Source organism: Nelumbo nucifera, chromosome 3, assembly GCF_055504915.1.
Source record: "Nelumbo nucifera cultivar China Antique chromosome 3, China Antique-T2T, whole genome shotgun sequence".
In the NCBI taxonomy this organism is placed as follows: domain Eukaryota; kingdom Viridiplantae; phylum Streptophyta; class Magnoliopsida; order Proteales; family Nelumbonaceae; genus Nelumbo; species Nelumbo nucifera.
This window is the reverse complement of record NC_142651.1, coordinates 24,203,673-24,223,133: the sequence shown is the minus strand read 5'-3', so window position 1 is coordinate 24,223,133 and position 19,461 is coordinate 24,203,673. Positions and strand designations below refer to the sequence as shown.

Sequence of the window (19,461 nt, the reverse complement as noted above, 5' to 3'; positions counted from 1 at the left end):
TCAGATGTTGCTTGATGTGATTCGAATTTGATCCATTTATACCCCTACTCCCCATCCCCGTTCCGCCCTTTCCCTTTGCCATTCTTATTAACCAAGGCCCATCCCGCTTTAATATATAACTAGCGAAGTAACCTGTGCTCAGCACAGGAGTGAGAAAATAAAACGTAAAGTAAAAATTGAGTACGGTTCAACTTCAACTAAATTTGTAAGAAAGATAAACCGATTAATTAAATATATGATTTTATTGTAGAAAAAAACAGACCGAATTAACTTGAAAAAAACGTACCAAAAAACGAAATTGGATTAATAGGCACTAAATTAGGGTTTCTACAGTTCATGAGAAGAGAAACGAAACTCTATCAAATTTCATAACGTAGACAAATTGAAAAGGCAATTTGATGAGGAAGAATGGCATTATTAGAGAGAGATACAATAAATACTAAAACTTCAATGCATATAGATTCAGAATATCTATGAATTGAATTACAAGAAATTCAGAAACAAGTAACAAGGCATTTCATAAAAAAAAAAAAACAGAAATTAACCAAAAAAATTAAATCCCAAATGTTCTAAGAAGAAGAAGCCGCTTAATTGTAATGCTACTAGATGCAGTTTTCAAAAATCAATCAAGGATTTATAAGTGGCAGCTGTTTAGTATTGGAATCATCTTGGACTCATCCACCTCTTCAGATCCCAAGCTCCACGACCAATAAAAAAATAACATGAAAATTATGGATTATGTACTGAAGAAGACATTTTAATGAAAAAACATGAAGTTTCAGTTTTTCACAAATAATTTCCAACTTAAGAAACTTTGCAGAGCATAGTAATTAACAGAGGAAAACCACCTAATATATTTGGATTCTCAGTACTAATTCCTCCAACAAAAATAACTGTACACGTGGCAACTTGTTTTGGTGTTGAACCCCAAAAAAATGTTGGTGTTCTTTATTCGTTCCCTCCTTTTTAATCCTCGGTTCTTCACCACATATTTTCGGAGAAGCCCAAAGCCTTTCTATAGTTCTATTCTTCTATCATCGTCATTATACAAAAGCGGTGATAAGGATCTTATTATGGACATATTATACTGAAAAAGAAAAGAAATAGAAAAACCTTCTCGTTGGATCATCGCTGTTATGAATAATGCCATTATGTTGAAATTTTCCCATTAATGGAGAGAGGGTGGCAATGGCAAGAGTGGGGCTCTGTCTTTGTGATGGGGACCATGGGGTTTGGGCTTGGTGCTGCTGGATTGTGGGAAAAGTTGCAATCAATTTTCCCAGATTTCTTAGATGTTATATCTTAATACAGAATCAGGATTCATAATAGATGTTTTGTGTCTGTGATGACTAACTAAGACAGTTGGAAGTTGGAAGTAAGAAAGAGATTACTGTTCGGTTTCTTCGGTAATCTCCTGCAACACTAAATACTGTAGAGCCGTGGAGAATTTTGCAAATCGCTTTTTGTTTCTTGTGGAGCCACTCCCCGGAGCACTGCCGCTGCTTGTCAGAATGAAGGATCCCGATCCATCCCCGAAATCCAGAGACTCAATCTAATTACATTCTTTTGTAAGTCAAACGAAGAAAAAAAAATAAACTGGGCGGAATTGGAAAAGTCTGGGAAAAGATTGAAAAGTTGTCAATAAACATGGATGGACTAAGAACAAATGGGTTGGATGGTTTTAGGGATTTATGTTAGGGTTATTAATACATCTTGTAAACTAACCTTCAATGGTAAAAATGGAGGGAATCCATCTCTTGTAGATGAACAACAACCTTGGAGTATCGCCATGGTGGGTATCAAATAACAAGAGCCTGCAGGGCTCTCCTGACGCCAAGCTCTCACTGTTATATATAAAGAGCTAAGAATCAGAAGAAAACAACCAAACAACGCTTCAAGCAAAAAAAATGTAGACTATGGGAACAGAATAGTTACTTGGCATGGGCGATGGCATCCCTGCACAAGGCCAGAGTTCGAACCATGGCGAGGTCTCTTCCTCTTGGATTACCCAGTCTCTCTTTACAATCTTGCAAGTAGAAGTGTGGAGCCAAAACGGCAAAACCGAAACCAGGGTACTTCTCGGTTCTGAGGAGCATAAACACAAACACATGACTGACTTGACTTACTTGTCATCGAAGAAATCTCCGAAATCATCGATTACAACGGTTGTTGGGTAGGTTCCGAGTTCGTGCAGGTGAAATCCAGCCAAGTATTTGTTGATCCCCTCGTAATCTTCTACATACCTGGCAACGAACAGAAATGCTTGGATAGATGTAAATTATTAGTAAGGAAAAGTGAATTTCTTGATATCCTAATGGACAATGCTCTCACTCGCACTCACTTCATCCGTATTCGGTTAAACACATCAGACGAGGCATCGATGCCCTGCAAGCAACATTCAAAAATGAATTACTGATTACATTACATACAGATACAGGTTAAAATGGAAAGAAAAACAGAGAGAGTAGTAATAAATGTAAAATACCTGGGATAAGTAAGGGGGTTTGGACTCTAACCTGCGGCGGTTGCAGATGAAGACGACATGACAATGGGTTACTGTAAGCGGAATTAAAAGCGAACTGGAAGAGGAGAGATGTCTTACCGCATGTGGGAGGCCCTGAAAGGAGCACCATTTGGCTGCTGCTGCATCCTTTTCCTTCTCGATGTGTTGTTTCGTGGATAAGAAGAAGAACCTCTCTACCATTCTCCCAGCAATTTGGGTGCGAATGTTAAGCAGGGTTTGGGGTGTGCCGAACTCATAGGAACTAAAGAACACATGAACTCCGAGTAAGTTACACTGATATGATTCATTTCAAGTTTTCAACTGTACCAGAGAGGGAGAGGGACTAGGACGAGAGAGTGAGAGAAGAGGGAAAGCAGGGGAGAAAGACGTGTCAGTTACATTGGGAAGGCCCATCTCGCAGTTTTCGCACGAAGAAAATGAATACACATGCCGATATCGCAAGAAGAAAAGGCCACGTCGCCTTAACGAAGGCCCATTCTGTTTTTAGGATATACTAGCGAAATTATCCGTACTGAGCACGGGTTTTTATATTTGTATATTTTTAATTTTTTTGTTGAAAGTGTTTTGTTTGTTTATGCTTGTTATTAATGCATGCCGTCACCATTAATTGAATAATTAAATTTAGTGTAAGAGACTTTGGGAGATATTAATTATATTTGGTTGGTGTAGTGATATAACATTATAGCTAGATTATAGAATTTAAATTTTTTATCTATATTAATTTAGACAATATACCGAATTATAAAATTATTGAATATATATGATACTAAAAATGCATATATATTGAATCTTGAAAAGTGAAGGATGTGTTCAGATATATGGTTAAAGGCGGTGTTGATATCATGTATCTATCTATCTATATATTCTTTCCTTTTTTTTATTTTATTCCTCTCCTTTTGATTGATGTAAATCTTCTCTCTCGAGATGCTTTGTTTTGTTTATTGCCTGGTTGAGATATTCTTTATTTTCAAGCATCGATCTTACCATCTCTTAACTGAAGTCTTTTTTGTTTCAATGCCTCTTGACCTTTCTTTATTTTTATACCTATTTTGTTATCACTTTTCTTATTATCTATTGTTTCTATCAATATTTTATGTTTGGTTGTTTCATATACACATACTTTATCTCTTATATACTATTACATATATTCATTTATTTTTTTTTTCTTTGGATGGGGAGGATAATCACTCGTTCTGTTAAAGTTGGTAGGGCGTGATTTATTGTGACAAATTTATAATTGTAATAGCAACAAATTCATATAAAAGTTAATTATTTAATTTATATGTATTTTCCTATAATTTTAATTTTTCTTAATGAAGTGAAAAATTCAAAGGTGGTTTTTCTTCATGCACCAATAATAACTAAGGGCGTCTTCGGGCATTTTCAAAAAATAATAATAATAATAACAAAGGGGCCAAAAAATCGCGTTTGTACAACAATTGAATGGCTACGATGGAATCTATCAGAACAGCACGGTGTCTCTAAATACTTCTATATGCGTGCCACTTGACAATGGTGTACTGTCACTGTAAGCCTAGTAGCTAAGCACATGGATTAAACCTAAACGATCAGAGAAAAGATCTGAAATGTCAAGTTGATTATTCTATTTAATTTCGATAACTTGAGGTAGAAAGCTACCAGGTCCAAAATTACCAAATCACTCCGAGGTTATCTGAACGTGAATAACGACGAATCCGAAATGAATGAAAGAGGCAATGGTAATCCTGAAATATATAGAAATGGACAAGTACGGATACATATATATGAAACGGACAAGTACGGATACATATATGAAACGGACAAGTACGGATAGTTTCATATAGAAACTATGAAAGGTTTCGGGCAGTTCAACTTTTTTTGGATGTTATTTTTTTTATTTTTCTGATTTATTTTAATATAATATACAGCGTGGCTCAAACAAGTGGCAGAAAATTCAGTAGTTTTTTTCTTCTTTTGTTGTGCTCTTCTTCCTCCTTCGGAGAGCTTTGGTTTGTGGGTATTTTGTTTTGCAGGGGAAGGGGGTTTTAGAAGTTGCAAACATTTCTCTGATCTGGAGGGAAGTGGAAGGACAGTAGCTGTCTGGGCAGCGAGCCTGCCTCAGTTCTTGATACGAGAAGGAGCCCAAGCCCTCCTGCATCTACCTCAACCCTGTATTCTTCCTTGAGCAGAGGCGGTGGCTCAACCGGCACAGCCGTCGTGTTGGTGGTTTCCGATAATCTTCCACAGAAATGGCCACTTACCCAGCAGCAAGAAGACAGATCGGCTGCAGTAGCTGAACCCGGAAGTTGCGTTGGGGGTGGTGGTGGTTCCCGGAAGGACGAATGGGCCGCGGCGCCACTGGAGTGGAAAAATGTGGCCTTGGAATGGAAGACTGGGAGAGTATGTTGTCGGAGACCTACGCAGTTGTCCGAGTAACAATCATCACTATAAGCGTCGTGGCGTGGATGATTAATGAGGAGGCTTTCAGCAAAAGGACCCATTGTCATATTGGAGAACCCAGAAACCAAAATCGCAGGCCTTGATTCTTCCTTGTGTTTTGTATTCAATTCCATCGATGGTTACGTTAGGGAAGGGTTCTTCAAATGATCATCTCACGTCTTAAACTAGGCAAGGAGAATAGCGGAGGAGGTAGCCATGGACGATAGCAGGAGAAGATAACACAGAACGAAAAGCTTTCATATGACGAAAAACTTCACGTGCGGATAGCTCATCCGGCTGGAAGCGATTTTCGCACGCTAAAACAAATTTCACGTATGGATACCAATTGCTGCGGGAAGAAAAGGCCACGTCGCCCAGACAAAGGCCTTTCCCAGCTTAGTATATATATATGAAAAGTCAGTTTTTTTTTTTTTTTTTTTTTTCTAACTTTGGTCATTTGCCGCCGCCTTGCCTTACTCGGTCGAAGCTCTCCCTCCCTCTCCCCTTTTATCATGAATCCTACTCTTCATATTCCGTGTTCTGTCTGCTTGCCTTCAATTCCTTTCTTTCTTTGAAATATTTCATCATCATTATCCCTCACATATTCTAATCTTATTGTCTGAGATATCGTCGCAGATGCATCCCCACCTCTTTCCCTCTTCTTACCTCGTCTCCCTCCTCCTCTTCATCTCTATAATCCACCTTCCCCATTCTTTATATGAGGACGATTGGAGGTACTCCAAGACATTTAATTGTGGAGATTTCAAAAACATCGGCTATCCTTTTTGGGGAGGTGATCAACCCGACTATTGTAGTGGTCATCCCGACCTTCAGCTCCACAGTCGAGATGGTTTTGCAGAGATTGATCTTATTGGGTAAGTTACACTATAGTAGCAGAAATGAATCTAAAACCAATTTTAGGACAACAAGAAATATTCCTTCAAATTTGTGTGTCAAAATGGGTTTGCCAATAATAATAATAACAAGTAAATAATTTAGCCAAGTAACAGAAAAATAGATAACAATCACCCCACAATAGCACACCGTAATTTTTAGGTGAAAAACCCCAAAATCGGGGAAAAACCACGGGACCTATTGTCTGTAAAAGTCTTCCACTAATCCAGAAATTAATGGGTACAATAGTCTTCTCTAATTGCAACTAGAGGCTTACAAATATCAAGGAAATAATCCTTGGCTCACAAGAATAGCATTAACATCACCAAATGCAAAGTGGATACAATACAAATATAAGTTTAGATCTCACCAAGTTGCTGTAAATCTGATCTGAGAAGTAGAGAAAATGAAGAAGAATCACCAAATCTGAACTGGAGTGGGATTCTTAACTCCAACACTTAGTATCATCAAGAGCGGGCTTGAAAGGCACCTCCGAACATGGTCTTGAATGGAACAAGAGCCAGCTTTTTCCTCTTCTTCACAAAAAAAAAACTTTCTTTTTGGTTATGTAATTTTTTTCGTCTTCTTCGTTCTTCTCTGTTCGGTGGTTACTAATTTGACGCCACCAAAAAAAAAAACAAGACCGAATAATGTGGTAACCCACTATTCGGCTCCCTCTTCTTTAGGGAGTAAATGAAGGTGGGGTGGGCCCCTCCATATGAGTTGGACCCACACCCAACAATTCTCCCCCTCTTGCTCATATGGGGGGCTTCATCAAGCCCGCAACTTCTTTGCAAAATTCAAATTTGTCTCTAGGCAAGGACTTTGTTAACATGTCTACACCATTATCATCAGTATGAATCTTCTCAATGTTTAACAACTTCATATCCAACACATCCCAAATCCAATGGTACCATACATCAATATGTTTGGATCTTGAGTGGAAAGTTTGATTTTTAGAGAGATGGATAGCACTTTGACTGTCACAATAGAGAACATATCTTTCTTGCTTCATACCCAATTCTTGTAAGAACTTCTTCAACCAAAGGATCTCCTTACAGGCTTCTATAGCTGCAATGTATTCAGCCTCTGTAGTAGACAATGCAACACACTTTTGAAGTTTGGATTGCCATGAAATTGCTCCCCTTGCAAAAGTCATTAAATACCCGAAGTGGACTTTCGGGAATCAACATCACCAGCCATGTCTGCATCAGTGTACCCATCCAACATGACTTTACCATTCCCGAAGCATAAGCATATCTGAGAAGTACCTCTAAGATACCTGAATATCCATTTTACTACTGTCCAATGTTCTTTGCCAGGGTTAGAGAAATCGACTAACTATACCAACATGAGCAATATCTGGCCTCGTGCACACCATAGCATACATTAAACTGCCAACTGCCGAAGCATAAGGCACTTTCTTCATTTCAGCTTTGTCTTTCTCACTTGTAGGACATTGTTTAGTGTTGAGCTTGAAATGACCTGCAAGTGGAGTAGTTACTGGTTTTGCATTGCTCATGTTGAACCTCTCAAAAACCTTCTTAATATATTTTTCTTGATATAACCATAACTTCCCATTCTGTCTATCTCGAAAGATCTTCATACCAAGAATCTATCTAGCTGGTGCCAAGTTCTTCATTGCAAAAGATTTGTTAAGCTCATTTTTCAACTTGTCAATCTTGTTAGAATCATGTCCAACTACCAACATATCATCAACATAAAGCAAGAGAATAATAAAATCACCATCAGAAAATTTCTTTACAAATACGCAATGATCTAAAGTGGTCCTAATGTACCCATGATTAACCATGAAGGAGTCAAATTTGTTATACCATTGTCTTGGTACTTGTTTCAACCCATACAAGCTTTTCTTTAATTTGCACACCAAATGTTCTTTTCCTTTTTCTTTGAATTCCTCTGGTTGCTCCATATAGATTTCTTCTTCAAAATCACCATGAAAGAAGGCAGTCTTCAAATCAAACTGTTCAACTTCCAAATTTAGACTTGCAACTAATCCAAACACAACTCGAATAGAAAACATTTTCACCACAGGAGAGAATATTTCTTCAAAGTCAATACCCTTTTTTCTGACTGAAACCCTTCACAACCAGCCTTGCCTTGTACTTTAGTTGTGAGCCACTCTTATCAGATTTCAATTTATAAACCCATTTGTTTTTTAGTGCCATTTTCCCCTTTGGTAATTTCACCAAATCATAGGTGTGATTCTCATGCAAGGATTTTAATTCCTCTTGCATTGCTTTCAGCCAATCATATTTCTTGTCATGTGACAAAGCCTCTTGATAAGTCTCTGGTTTCCCCCATCTGTCAGTATCACATACTCATGTGGAGGATACCTAGTGGAAGGTCTTCTCTCTCTAGTTGATCTTCTAAACTGAACCTGTGGTGAAGGAATTGGAGATACATGTTCATTCTGTACTTCCTCTGTATTTTCATTTATAGGAGTTTCATCACTAACTGTATCATCTTGTTCATTTGGTACAACTCCCCCAAGATCACCATCAACTGTAGTTGAGAAAACCGGATCCAAGTTAATTGGAACATAAACAGAGAATTTTGGCTTCTCAATTTTCTCTATATCTTCAATTGTTTGATTCTTAAGAAATACAGCATCTCTGCTTCTGATCACTTTTTTGTCTACTAGATCCCATAACATGTACCCAAACTCTTCGTGCCCATAGCCTAAGAAGATGCACTGTTTAGCCTTGTCATCAAGCTTGGATCTTTCATCTCAAGGAATATAAACAAATGCCCTGCAACCAAACACTTTCAAATGACTGTATGATATAGCTTTCCCTGTCCAAACTCTTTCAGAAGTATCTCCATTCAAAGGAACTGAAGGAGAAAGGTTAATGAGGTCAACTGCAATTCTCATAGCCTCACCCCAAAAGGATTTGGGTAACTTAGCATGAGAGAGCATGCATCTGATTCTGTCAGTAATTGTTCTGTTCATTCTCTCTGCTATTCCATTGTGTTGAGGAGTCTTATGAACACTTTTCTCAAGCCTGATACTATAGATCCTACAATATTCTTCAAAAGAACCCCTATATTCACCACCATTATCAGTTCGGATGCACTTCAACTTATTCCTTGTTTCTCTCCCAACCTTGGCATGAAAATACTTGAAAACATCCAACACCTGATCCTTAGATTTCAAGGCAAATGTCCACACTTTTCTAGAGTAGTCATCAATGTCACAAAATATAATGCACCACCAAGAGATTTATCTTTCATATAACAAACATCAGTGTGAACTAAATCTAAAACATGAGGCTTTCTAGATGGAGGAAATTTATGAAATGCAACTCTACTCTGTTTTCCAGCTAAGCAACGTACACATGTTTCAAGAGGCATACATTTAACATCATGAAGAAGATTTTCTCTAGAAAGTATCTGAATCCCTTTTTCACTCAAATGTCCAAGCCTCCGGTGCCAAAGCTCAATGGATGAATCATGAACTGCATTCACCTCTCATTTCCTCAACCTTGCTTGCATCACATAAAGGGTATTATGCTTCTTTCCCTTTGGCCTACAGTTTTTTATGCATGATTCCCCATTCATCACTTGACTTGTCACTTGGCTTTACTTCATCACCTCTTATGGGTAGGTACAAATCTTTGCAATAAAGAATGTCCTCCATTTTGGATTTCCAAATGGCATAATTCGATGAAGTCAATTTTATCATAACACCCGATGATTCCTCCATTTGTATCAACACAAACAATTAATTTCAGCCAACATGGCTCTGATACCACTGTTGGGTAAGTTACACTATAGTAGCAGAAATGAATGTAAAACCAATCCCAAAACAACAAGAAACTTTCCCCCAAATTTGTGTGTCAAAATGGGTTTGCCGACAACAATAATAACAAGTAAACAATTCAGCCAAGTAACAGAAAAATAGATAACAATCACCACACAATAGCACACCGTAATTTTTACGTGAAAAACCCCAAAATCGGGGAAAAACCATGGGACCTATGGTCCGTAAAGTCTTCCACTAATTCAGAAATTAATGGGTATAATAGTCTTCTCTAGTTGCAACTAGAGGCTTACAAACATCAAGGAAATAATCCTTGGCTCACAAGAATAGCATTAACATCACCAAATGCAAAGTGGATACAACACAAACATAAGTTTAGATCTCACCAAATTGTTGTAAATCTGATCTGAGAAGTAGAGAAAATGAAGAAGAATCACCAAATCTGAACTGGAGTGGGATTCTTAAATCCAGCACTTAATATCATCAAGAACGGGCTTGAAAGGCACCTCCGAACTTGATCTTGAATGGAACAAGAGCCAGCTTTTTCCTCTTCTTCACAAAACTCAAAGAACCAAGAAAAAACTTTCTTTTTGGTTATGTAATTTTTTTTCGTCTTCTTTGTTCTTCTCTGTTCGGTGATTACTAATTTAACGCGACCAAAAAAAATCAAGACCGAATAATGTGGTAACCCACTATTCGGCTCCCTTTTCTTTAGGGAGTAAATGAAGGTGGGGTGGGCCCCTCCATATGGGCTGGATCCACACCCAACAGATCTGTCGGTTAGATCTGCAGGTGAATCACTAATGTGTTGTTGTTGCTGCAAATGTTTCACCGTGTTGTTGAACTGAGCATGTCCTCTGATGCATTGCCGGTGTAGGGCCGCCATGCTCCAACAGCTAGTGTACCTGCATTCCTATCATTCCAATATTATGGCTTCAACCGATGACCCATGATGCAAATTTACCACCTTAGTGGTATTCCTTAACCAACCGTCGACACCAACCAATTTCGGACTATTGTCCCTGCCTTAGTAGTGCCTCAGACAAAGCTACGAAACAATGGCTCATGCGTCATGAAACCAAGATGTAGGCGCACCGCCCAACACCTCACCAAAATGAACAACAACTGATGTCCTTGAGGAAGCATAGCACTCCCCCACTCAAACCACCACAATATGCCTCCCATGAAAAGGCTCATGTGTGTGCCCCCATATGAGCACAGAAACCAATGCGTCTGCCCCAACAAGGGTATTGTTTTTGGGGTCATTGGAATGGGGACACGGATGAATGGCCTCTCGGCAGGCCTGATGTGCACTGCTTGCTTGAACCCAGGTGGAAGTGCCTAGGGACCGCACCCCACAATGTGGGGCATGTCGAGATGACCGCTTCAACTAGCTCTGTGCTAACCTGCTTTGATACCAACTACGGCAGCAGTTGGCTAGCTCGCTCTGATACCAACTGTCTCGGAGTAGTTCTACAGCGGAAGAAACCCATGCAGCGTTCAGGATAAGGTAGGCCAAGACAAGCCTTATGTGTGCTTGGAGGCTAGGGAGTTGTCCGATGAGATGGCTCCACCAAGGTTAGTAGCACTGGATCATGACCTCAAGTCGCATGGCCGAGGCACTTGGCTGGCTCTAGCCTGTCCATGGGAGGTGCTGCTTACGTGCTAAAGGGGGAAGGCCATGAGGTGAGGTGACTGGGCGCCGATGTGATGGGTCTCCTGTATGCCAATGAAGTGGGCGCTTGTGTGCCATGATGAAAGGCAACCGCTGGGCCGGAACACACCCGTGCGCTATGGGCAACAAGGTAGCTCACCTAGCTTGGGCAAGGGGTTGGCATGGTGAAGGGTCATGCTTGAGTCAGGCCCGCATGCCAAGCCTCCCTTGAGTGTCGGCAGTGCAGTGCCAGTCCATGCACTGTCCCCACGAGCATGTATGCGCCCATGAGGAACCCTAGTAGCCATGATAGCCATTAACCAGGGCCGCTCCGCAAGGGATGTTGGTCTATGAGTGCCAAGGTTAAGCACCTAAGGAGGTCGACCACCCCTCGTCAAAGAGTACGTTAAGTTTTTGGAAGTCTGCCTGGAGATAACATCATTTTTCCCAAAAATCTTACAGGCAAAAATGACGGTGGTATCCCTTAACGTAAGCCCGCCAAGCGTAAAAAAGACAACCTGTATACGCCACAACATCTCCCTCACCAGCCTAGTACCTCAAATACGCTACTCTAACAACATTTCAAACCTCACTTTCTTCTTTGATTGCTCTGGATTCCCCAAAGCATATCTAAATAATTACAGTTCACTATCCTGTCTGGTATCCGGCCAGAATCAGTCCTATGTTTTCATGTCGGATGCGATTCTAGCAAATTCTAACTGGTATGGGTATTGCAAGGATAAAGTGGTGACGCCAATTATGAAATCGGCGGTACTGGATGTTTTAGTCAATAATAGTAACGGGTTTGTTAGGGCCCTGCAAGGCGGGTTTGAGCTGCATTGGGAAAACCTGGGCGATTGCCGTGCGTGCGAAGAATCTGGTTGTTGTTGTGCATACAACACAAATTCGACGGTGCTGCTCTGCATTTGCAAGGACGGAACCCGTAACCGGAAGCGTTGTTCCCGACATTTCGGTAATTAAAATTAAACGGAGAATCCTCCGGATCGTATAAGGGACTGCCTAGTCAGCAGTGAACACGTCAGTTTTCGGTACATTACGGGTGACTGACGTGTTCACTTTTGATTGGATACTGTAGGCCGTTGCAGAAACATTTGGTCCTACTCTTTTGTCTCCGGTCCATGCTAGCTTTCCCGTTGGATGGTACTTGAGGTGGCGTTTAGTTTATTGGTTAGTTGTTTATTCCATATCATAGTCGAACCCTTTTAACATACATGAGTATTGCAAGATTTCAGTCGAGAGAACCATCCCTTATTTCTAAAGAAAACGACAAAGAACATTAAGAGTGATGTCAATTTTTTCTGAAGTGTTTGTTTTCATGTCACATTACATGCAACTAATTAATTAAATGCCACAAAAGTCTTTTTCATGAAAATCAGTTGTATTTCTCGATTACACAGGCTTGTTCCGCGAACTGTTTTGTAGGTCGTTCTAGCTCGAGGTTATTTGCTATCTTGGTTTTTTCTTTGAAGGCGGTTACATAGCATTTGCGGGATTCAAGCTGATCGCCTCGCATCACTCCGACTCCGAAGTCTGTGGGGAATTTCATCGCCAGTGGTAGGTTGAGACTACTGCACATAAGGCGTGGATGATGGACCGACCTACTATTGCGTTTGTACGGGGAGGGGGTTGCGACCACCAGAAACTCATGGTTGAGCCTTACCACACTAGGCCAGGTGCCGACCTCCACAGGTACAGTGACTCTCCCTAAAGGCCTGACCTCCTCACCGCTGAATCCCACGAGTGGAGTGTTTGCGGGCTTCAGGTCGCTTTCCTGGAGTTGTAGCTGATCGAAGGCTGCCTTGAAGAGAATGTCTGTCGAGCTGCCTGAGTCGACTAGGACGCGCCTGACCTCGAAGTCGTTGATCTTTATCTTTATGACCAGCGCATCATCATGGGGATAATGGACCCCTCACGCATCATCTTCTGTGAAGAAGATCGGTTCCTCCACCCTTGGCCGCTTCAGGGGGTTAAGCTCTTCCCTGGCGGCCTCGCGGGCTAATGACCGAGTTGCAGCCGAAGTGTAGCCCGCGACTATTGATCCTTCGACAATTACATGGATGGTCCCCCGGACTAGTCTCTCGTCGGGAGGCTGCCTCTGCGGCTGTTCTGCTTGTCTGCTAGACTCGGGAGCCTCTTTGTTCTGCTCCCCCTGTCGACCTGTTTTATTATTATTATTGTTTTGTACAAAATTTCTCAGATATCCGCGACGGATGAGTTCTTCTATCTCGTCGCAGAGGTTTTTACAATTTTTGGTACTATGACCGTGATCTCTATGAAAACTACAATACAAATTTTTATTCCTAGCATTAGGATCGGCCTTCAGCCGAGGTGGTCACTTCACATATGGGGCGTCCTTGATCGCCATGAGGATCTCGGTCCACTTTGCGTTGAGGGGTGTATAGTCCCTTTCTGTTGCCGGAGCTCAAAAAGGCTGAATTGGCTTTGCCCCCTGAGCTTGGTCCTTCTTCTTCTTGCTGTCTATTGGAGCTGGGGGCTCTGGTTCCCTTTTTCTTTTTTCAAGGGCCTGCTCGCCCTTCTGGTTGATCTCCTCCTCTGTCCCTATGAACCGATCTGCGAGCTCAAAGAACTCGGTCACGGTCCTGGGTTGGTTGACAACCACGTGCCACTTGAACTCCTTGTGGGTGATGCCCCGCTTGGCCGTAGTGAGCCGAACTATTGGGTCTAGGTCGGTTATCTGTAAGCAAGCGTCATTAAACCGCTTGATGTAGTTCCGGATGGACTCCCCTTCCCTCTAAACTATGCTAAGGAGGCTTTCTTGGGTCCTCGGGCACCTTTTACTGGTGACGAAGTGGGAGGTGAAGACCTGTACGAACTGTGCCCAGCTCCTTATTGAACCTGGCGTGAGGTTTCGGTACCAAGTGCGGGCTACTCCTTTGAAAGTGGTGGAGAAGGCCACGCACATGCAAGACTTGCTCGCTCTGGCCAGATGCATCTAGGACTGAAAGGCGTCCACGTGATCATTGGGATTAAAGGACCCATCGTACTTGTCCAGCGGGGGGAGCTTGAAGTCCCTTGGCATGGGGACAGCAAGGAGCTCTGGTGACAGGTGGGAGGGAACTGAAAGAAGTGGTGTAGCTTTTACCTCGCCCGAACTTACCCCTACCTTGCCTCTGAGTTTGGACAGATCGGTGGTGGCAGTTCGGCGAGCTCGGCGACGCCTTCGCTGCTTCTTAGCCGGCTCAGCGTTGGTGCTGCTAGCCTTGGTATTACTGAGCTCGATGGGCCCAAGGAAAGGCTCGGACGACTGTCGATAGCTACGGACAGAGGGACCTTGTTCCAGGTCGTCAGCCAACACTTCAAACCAGCTTTCAGCAAGCGGAGGTTCGAACTACGAACGCTGAGGCGATACTGGCCTAATCGGCTGGGAAGCCCCTGACCTAACTGCAGGCCGCGAGGTGGGGGTAGGGGGTCTTTCCTTCCTTCCATGGGACGATACCGAGGTCTCTCCTCGGCGGGAAGGAAGTTCACTTCGGCGGTGAGGCTTGGTTGGCTGCGTAGTTAGATGCCGAGGTGGGAGTGAAGAAAATTGTTGTTGATACTGGTATTGGGAAACCTGGTGCAGCACTTGCTGCTGGTGGAACTGGAGTTGCTGGAACTATTGCATCTGAGCCTGCATGGCTCACATGCACTGCATCAGATCCTCAACCTGACCTTGGCTGGCCACCGGAGGGAGGATGGTGGGTTTAGCGAAGGTTGTTCCAACTGTAGAGGGCAGTGGAACAGTCACGGGTGCCACCGTCTGAGGCACATTCAGACTAGGAACCCCGTCCACAGAGAGGGGGACGGTGAACTGTCCGATGTAGACGGTGGGTAACTGGGGTTGTTCCTCAGGGATGTTCCGTCGTCTGGCGTTGCTGGAGGAAGCCATAGGTGTTGGTGATGCTAATGAGTTCTTTGGTGAGAGTTGCACAGAACTTAGAGGAAGGCCCTTTGAAGCGTTCCCATAGATGGAGCCAAATGATGCAGCACGATTTGGGCACTCCTAGCTGGCTGAAACTTGGCTCCTAGCTGTGACAGACAACACTTGAGATGAAGAGGAACGTGAAGGGTTTCCGGGGAGCTCTCCCGGTGGGAACACTCCGATGGCTAAGTTAGAACTCTGAGGAAAACTCAAGGAAAACACAGAGAGTTAAGAGTGCTGAAAGTGCTAGCTTCAATACCTTTGCTTCGTGAGGGTCGGGGTCCTCTTATATCGGAGCTCAGTCACATCAGGCGTAACCGCCACTGCCCTAGCCGTTACTGCCAGAGCTGAGGTGGCAGGTGCAGGCTGCTGCTACAGAGTATGGACTCGTCAGGCATGCCATGCTTTTCAGAGACGGCAAGCACGGCATTGCCTAGCAAGAAATGTGGGCGTTGCCACCAGATCCGACAGGTACGAATGTCAGGCGGATCTTCCCTATAGGCAGTCAAGCTACTTTGCATCGCACCGCCTGGGGCTGGGTTGCCTTGCACCGAGGTGCCGAGGTACACCAAGGTGCTCGCACTAGAGGCGAGCCTTAAGCAAGTACAAACAGGAGTCTCGACGGTGCTGTCCCGAGGTGTTTTCCCCTCCAGACACTTAGCCAAAAGCTGGGGTGCTCCCTTCTTAGGGAGGGAGATCTCGGAGCCCCTTAGGAGGAGCTCAGGTCTCAAGGGGAGTTCGGGTCCCTTTGCACGGAGGGAGCTCGAGGCGCTCCACCCTCAGGCTTGGGGCGAGTTGGGCCTTGCTCCTCGGTGAGTTGTCACACTCGCCGATTCGCTTGGTCGGGCCTCGACGAGCTTGTTATGCCGAATTGTGACTAGACTATCACACTGAATTGTCACTTATGCCGGATTATGTCCACATATCCCCGTGCCAGATCACCCTACATCAAGAACCATCCCTTATTTATAAAGTAATCGACAAAGAACATTAAGAGTGATATCAATTTCTTCCGATTACTACTCATTTTCTGAAAGTGTTTGTTTTCATGTCACATTACATGCAACTAACTAATTAAATGCCACAAAAGTCTTTTGCATGAAAATCAATTGTATTTCTCGATTACACAAGCCTAAGTAAAATAAATAAACGTACGAAATTTGAAAATCAGTCTCTTAAGTTTGTTCAGGGAATTTAATGATATCATGATTTGATTCGAATTTGAAAATCAGTCTCTTAAGTTTGTTCAGGGAATTTAATGATATCATGATTTGATTCTGTTCAAGTTATAATATGAGGAATATATTGCAGGGAAATCCAAATCCTGGGTGTTTATTTCCCTAGGTAATATTCTAACCAAAGTGGTTTCTTTTGTGATTTTTTCAAAAAATTCTATAGTTAGTTTATTGTTATTCTCTATACATGTTTCATAAAAATAATTAAGATAGTGCGTGCCTTAAGATTAATAATATTCTCTCATTTTTACAGCTGTATCAATTTGTGGATTTGTTCTTTCAGTGATTACGATTTTATATTGGTTGTTGAGAAAATTTTGGAACAAGGGAAGAGGAAATGCTGAAAACCTAGAGGAATTTTTGAAGAATTGTGGGTCCATGGCTCCAACAAGATACAAGTATTCAGATATCAAGAAAATTACCACCTCTTTCAAAGATAAACTAGGACAAGGTGGTTATGGTGGTGTCTACAAAGGAAAACTTATTGATGGTCGTTTAGTTGCTGTCAAAGTCTTGAGTGAGTCCAAAGGCAACGGAGAAGAATTCATAAACGAGGTTGCAAGCATTAGCAGGACCTCCCATGTTAACATTGTGACTCTTTTAGGCTTTTGTGTTGAGGGCCACAAAAGAGCTCTTGTTTATGAGTTTATGCCCAATGGATCTCTTGAGAAATTCATATATGATGATGAATGAAAGCACTAGCACTAGCACTAGCAGCAAGTCATCCTCACCTTGGATTTGAAAGGCTATACCGAATAGCACTCGGTATTGCTCGAGGGCTGGAGTACTTACACGACACGAATCGTACATTTTGACATAAAGCCTCATAACATTCTGTTGGATGAGGACTTTAGTCCAAAAATTTCGGATTTTGGACTCGCGAAATAATGTCCTCAAAAAGAGAGCATTCTATCAATGACGGGTGCAAGAGGGACTGTGGGGTACATTGCACCAGATGTATTCTCTAGAAATTTTGGAGGAGTTTCACACAAATCGGATGTATACAGTTACGGGATGATGGTCTTAGAAATGGTTGGGAGAAGAAAGAAAATCGATGTCAAGGCAAATCATACAAGTGAGATTTATTTCCCACATTGGGTCTACAAGCCTATTGAAATTGAAAAGGTTTTGGGACTGCATGGGATCAAGAATGATGTTGAAGAAGAAATGGCTAAGAATATGATTTTAGTGGGATTATGGTGTATACAGACAGATCCTGCAAAGCGACCATCCATGGGTAAAGTGGTGAATATGCTGGTAGGAAGCATTGAATCAGTACAAATACCTCCCAAGCCGTTTTTATATTCTCCCTCCGGATCACCAACAGCTTCTCCCACCATATCTATGTCTTAAATGCAATTAATTAATCCTAGTGCAGTTTTGCCGGAGGGCAATTTGTAATTTTGTGATGCAGATGAAAAAAAAAAAAACTTTTCTTATATTTGTACTGAAATTAATATAATGTAATAGGTGACATGATAGTGAATCTTAAGGCGAAAGACTTAAGACCTGTTCATTTTCTCTTAACTCTTATTTTTTAGGAGGGATCTTTTAATTTTAAAAGAAAATTGATTGTTCGTTTCCTCTTATCTCTTAAAGTGCAATCATACAAGTTTTTGTTTTACAATGATACCCCAAAAAAGATAAACAAAAACTCCCATAGATGGGTGAAAATGAATATTTGATAGTTTTTATAATTCAGAATTCATAGGAAAGAAAAGTTCACCAATGCCAATATACCTATTAATGTAATTATTACACTTTCAGATGTTAGATTTCAGATCAAACAAACAAACCCTTAAAATATATCCTTAGTTTTCATAAATTCACTTAAATATACCATCTAAAAACGTCAAGAGTCCTTATGTAGCATCATCTGATATATTTAAATTTTTAAAATCCTTGTTTTCCCCCTTTATAAGCCCATGCCCTGTTACTAGCTGATAATGTTTGTAAACCTAACTGGGTTGGAAGAAAACAGCCGACTCCTACCTGTTCAATGAATTGTCTGAATGGAGTCAGCCAAGAAAACCCCTTCCCTATTTCAAGGTAGAAACAAACCTTGGTGAGGCAAGCTACCCTGATGCTCTCAAGGCGGTGATTGATCAGCATCTTCACTCTAATTCTTTAAGAAACCACCATTTTGCAGGGTAGACAAACTTTTGATAAAAAGGAATAGACAAATCATTATTAATTACTCTACAACAATTTCTATGATTTAAAAGTAACAAGTTCTTGTTTTTTACTTCAATTTTAATTTTAAATTTTCAAATCACAACAAAATGGAGTGTTAGAGAGCCAGTAAAAATACCAATGCATAACAGGTCTATCACAAAATCATCAAGACAAAAGTATAGATCAGGGATTTTTTTAACTCGGATCTGAATTGCGGTGGGTCCTGGGGTTCGAGGAATATTTTGGTGGGTACGGAGGTGATTAGAGAATGGACTTATTGGAGCATTAGCTCGGGGTCCTAACTTGCAATATGCAATATGGGATGATTCTTGGATCCTATATCTTCTGGGCTTAAGGATGATTGGGCCAAGACAAAATATTCGAAATTTATGCCATATTAAGAACCTTATGTATGAATATGTATCATTAGGGGACATTTTCTTCCCCTTGTAGCTGACAAAATTCTAAAGTATCAACCTCTTAAATAATTTTTGGCCTAATAGGTTGGTTATGTTACGAAGCAATAAAGGTAATTTCAGTGATAAATCAGCCTATTTTATAACAAAAAAAAATCTAGTTATCATGGGGAAATTTATACAAGGAAGATTTTTTGAAGCTGTGTGGTCTTTGTTAAGCGAAAGCTAAATAATATAAATACATAAAAATATACAATTATTTTATATTTTAATATTTTAAATAATTAATCATTATTTATATTTTAATATTACTTTTAATATTTTTTACAATACAAAAATAATAATTAATTTCAATATATATATATATACATATTGGAAGATGGTTTTTTGGCCATTTTTATTTTTTTATTTTTTAAAT

The 19,461-nt window shown here is 41.2% G+C and overlaps 1 protein-coding gene and 1 pseudogene across 6 annotated transcripts; one reads left to right on the top strand and one right to left on the bottom strand.

Annotated features, from left to right (window-relative positions):
- Positions 1-835: 835 nt before the first annotated feature.
- Positions 836-2,937, bottom strand: LOC104602612 (uncharacterized). Of its 6 annotated transcripts, none has more exons than XR_016084247.1 (6): positions 2,603-2,925; positions 2,486-2,516; positions 2,332-2,385; positions 1,936-2,243; positions 1,726-1,844; positions 836-1,552 (listed from the first exon to the last, which is right to left on the bottom strand). XR_016084247.1 is itself a non-coding variant. In XM_088901629.1 (6 exons), exons 1-4 carry the CDS (start codon positions 2,647-2,649, stop codon positions 2,151-2,153), a joined length of 234 nt encoding a protein of 77 aa, XP_088757755.1. In that variant the 5' UTR covers positions 2,650-2,937; the 3' UTR covers positions 836-1,552; positions 1,726-1,844; positions 1,936-2,150. The 6 variants fall into 6 exon arrangements, 4 of the variants coding, with proteins under 4 accessions (XP_088757755.1, XP_088757754.1, XP_088757753.1 ...); XM_088901629.1 differs by having other exon boundaries at positions 1,936-2,262; positions 2,342-2,385; positions 2,603-2,937; XM_088901628.1 differs by having other exon boundaries at positions 2,342-2,385; positions 2,603-2,930.
- Positions 2,938-15,149: 12,212 nt separating this feature from the next.
- On the top strand, positions 15,150-17,899 carry LOC104603534 (PR5-like receptor kinase pseudogene; annotated as a pseudogene).
- The last annotated feature ends 1,562 nt before the right edge of the window (positions 17,900-19,461 follow it).

Coding starts and splice junctions, on each gene's coding strand:
- LOC104602612 (XM_019198774.2), bottom strand. CDS start 2,704: ATGGTAGAGAGGTTCTTCTTCTTATCCACGAAACAACACATCGAGAAG. Junction 2,386..2,485: donor AACCCCCTTACTTATCCCAG/GTATTTTACATT, acceptor TGTTGCTTGCAG/GGCATCGATGCCTCGTCTGA. Junction 2,244..2,341: donor TTTAACCGAATACGGATGAA/GTGAGTGCGAGT, acceptor GTTCGTTGCCAG/GTATGTAGAAGATTACGAGG.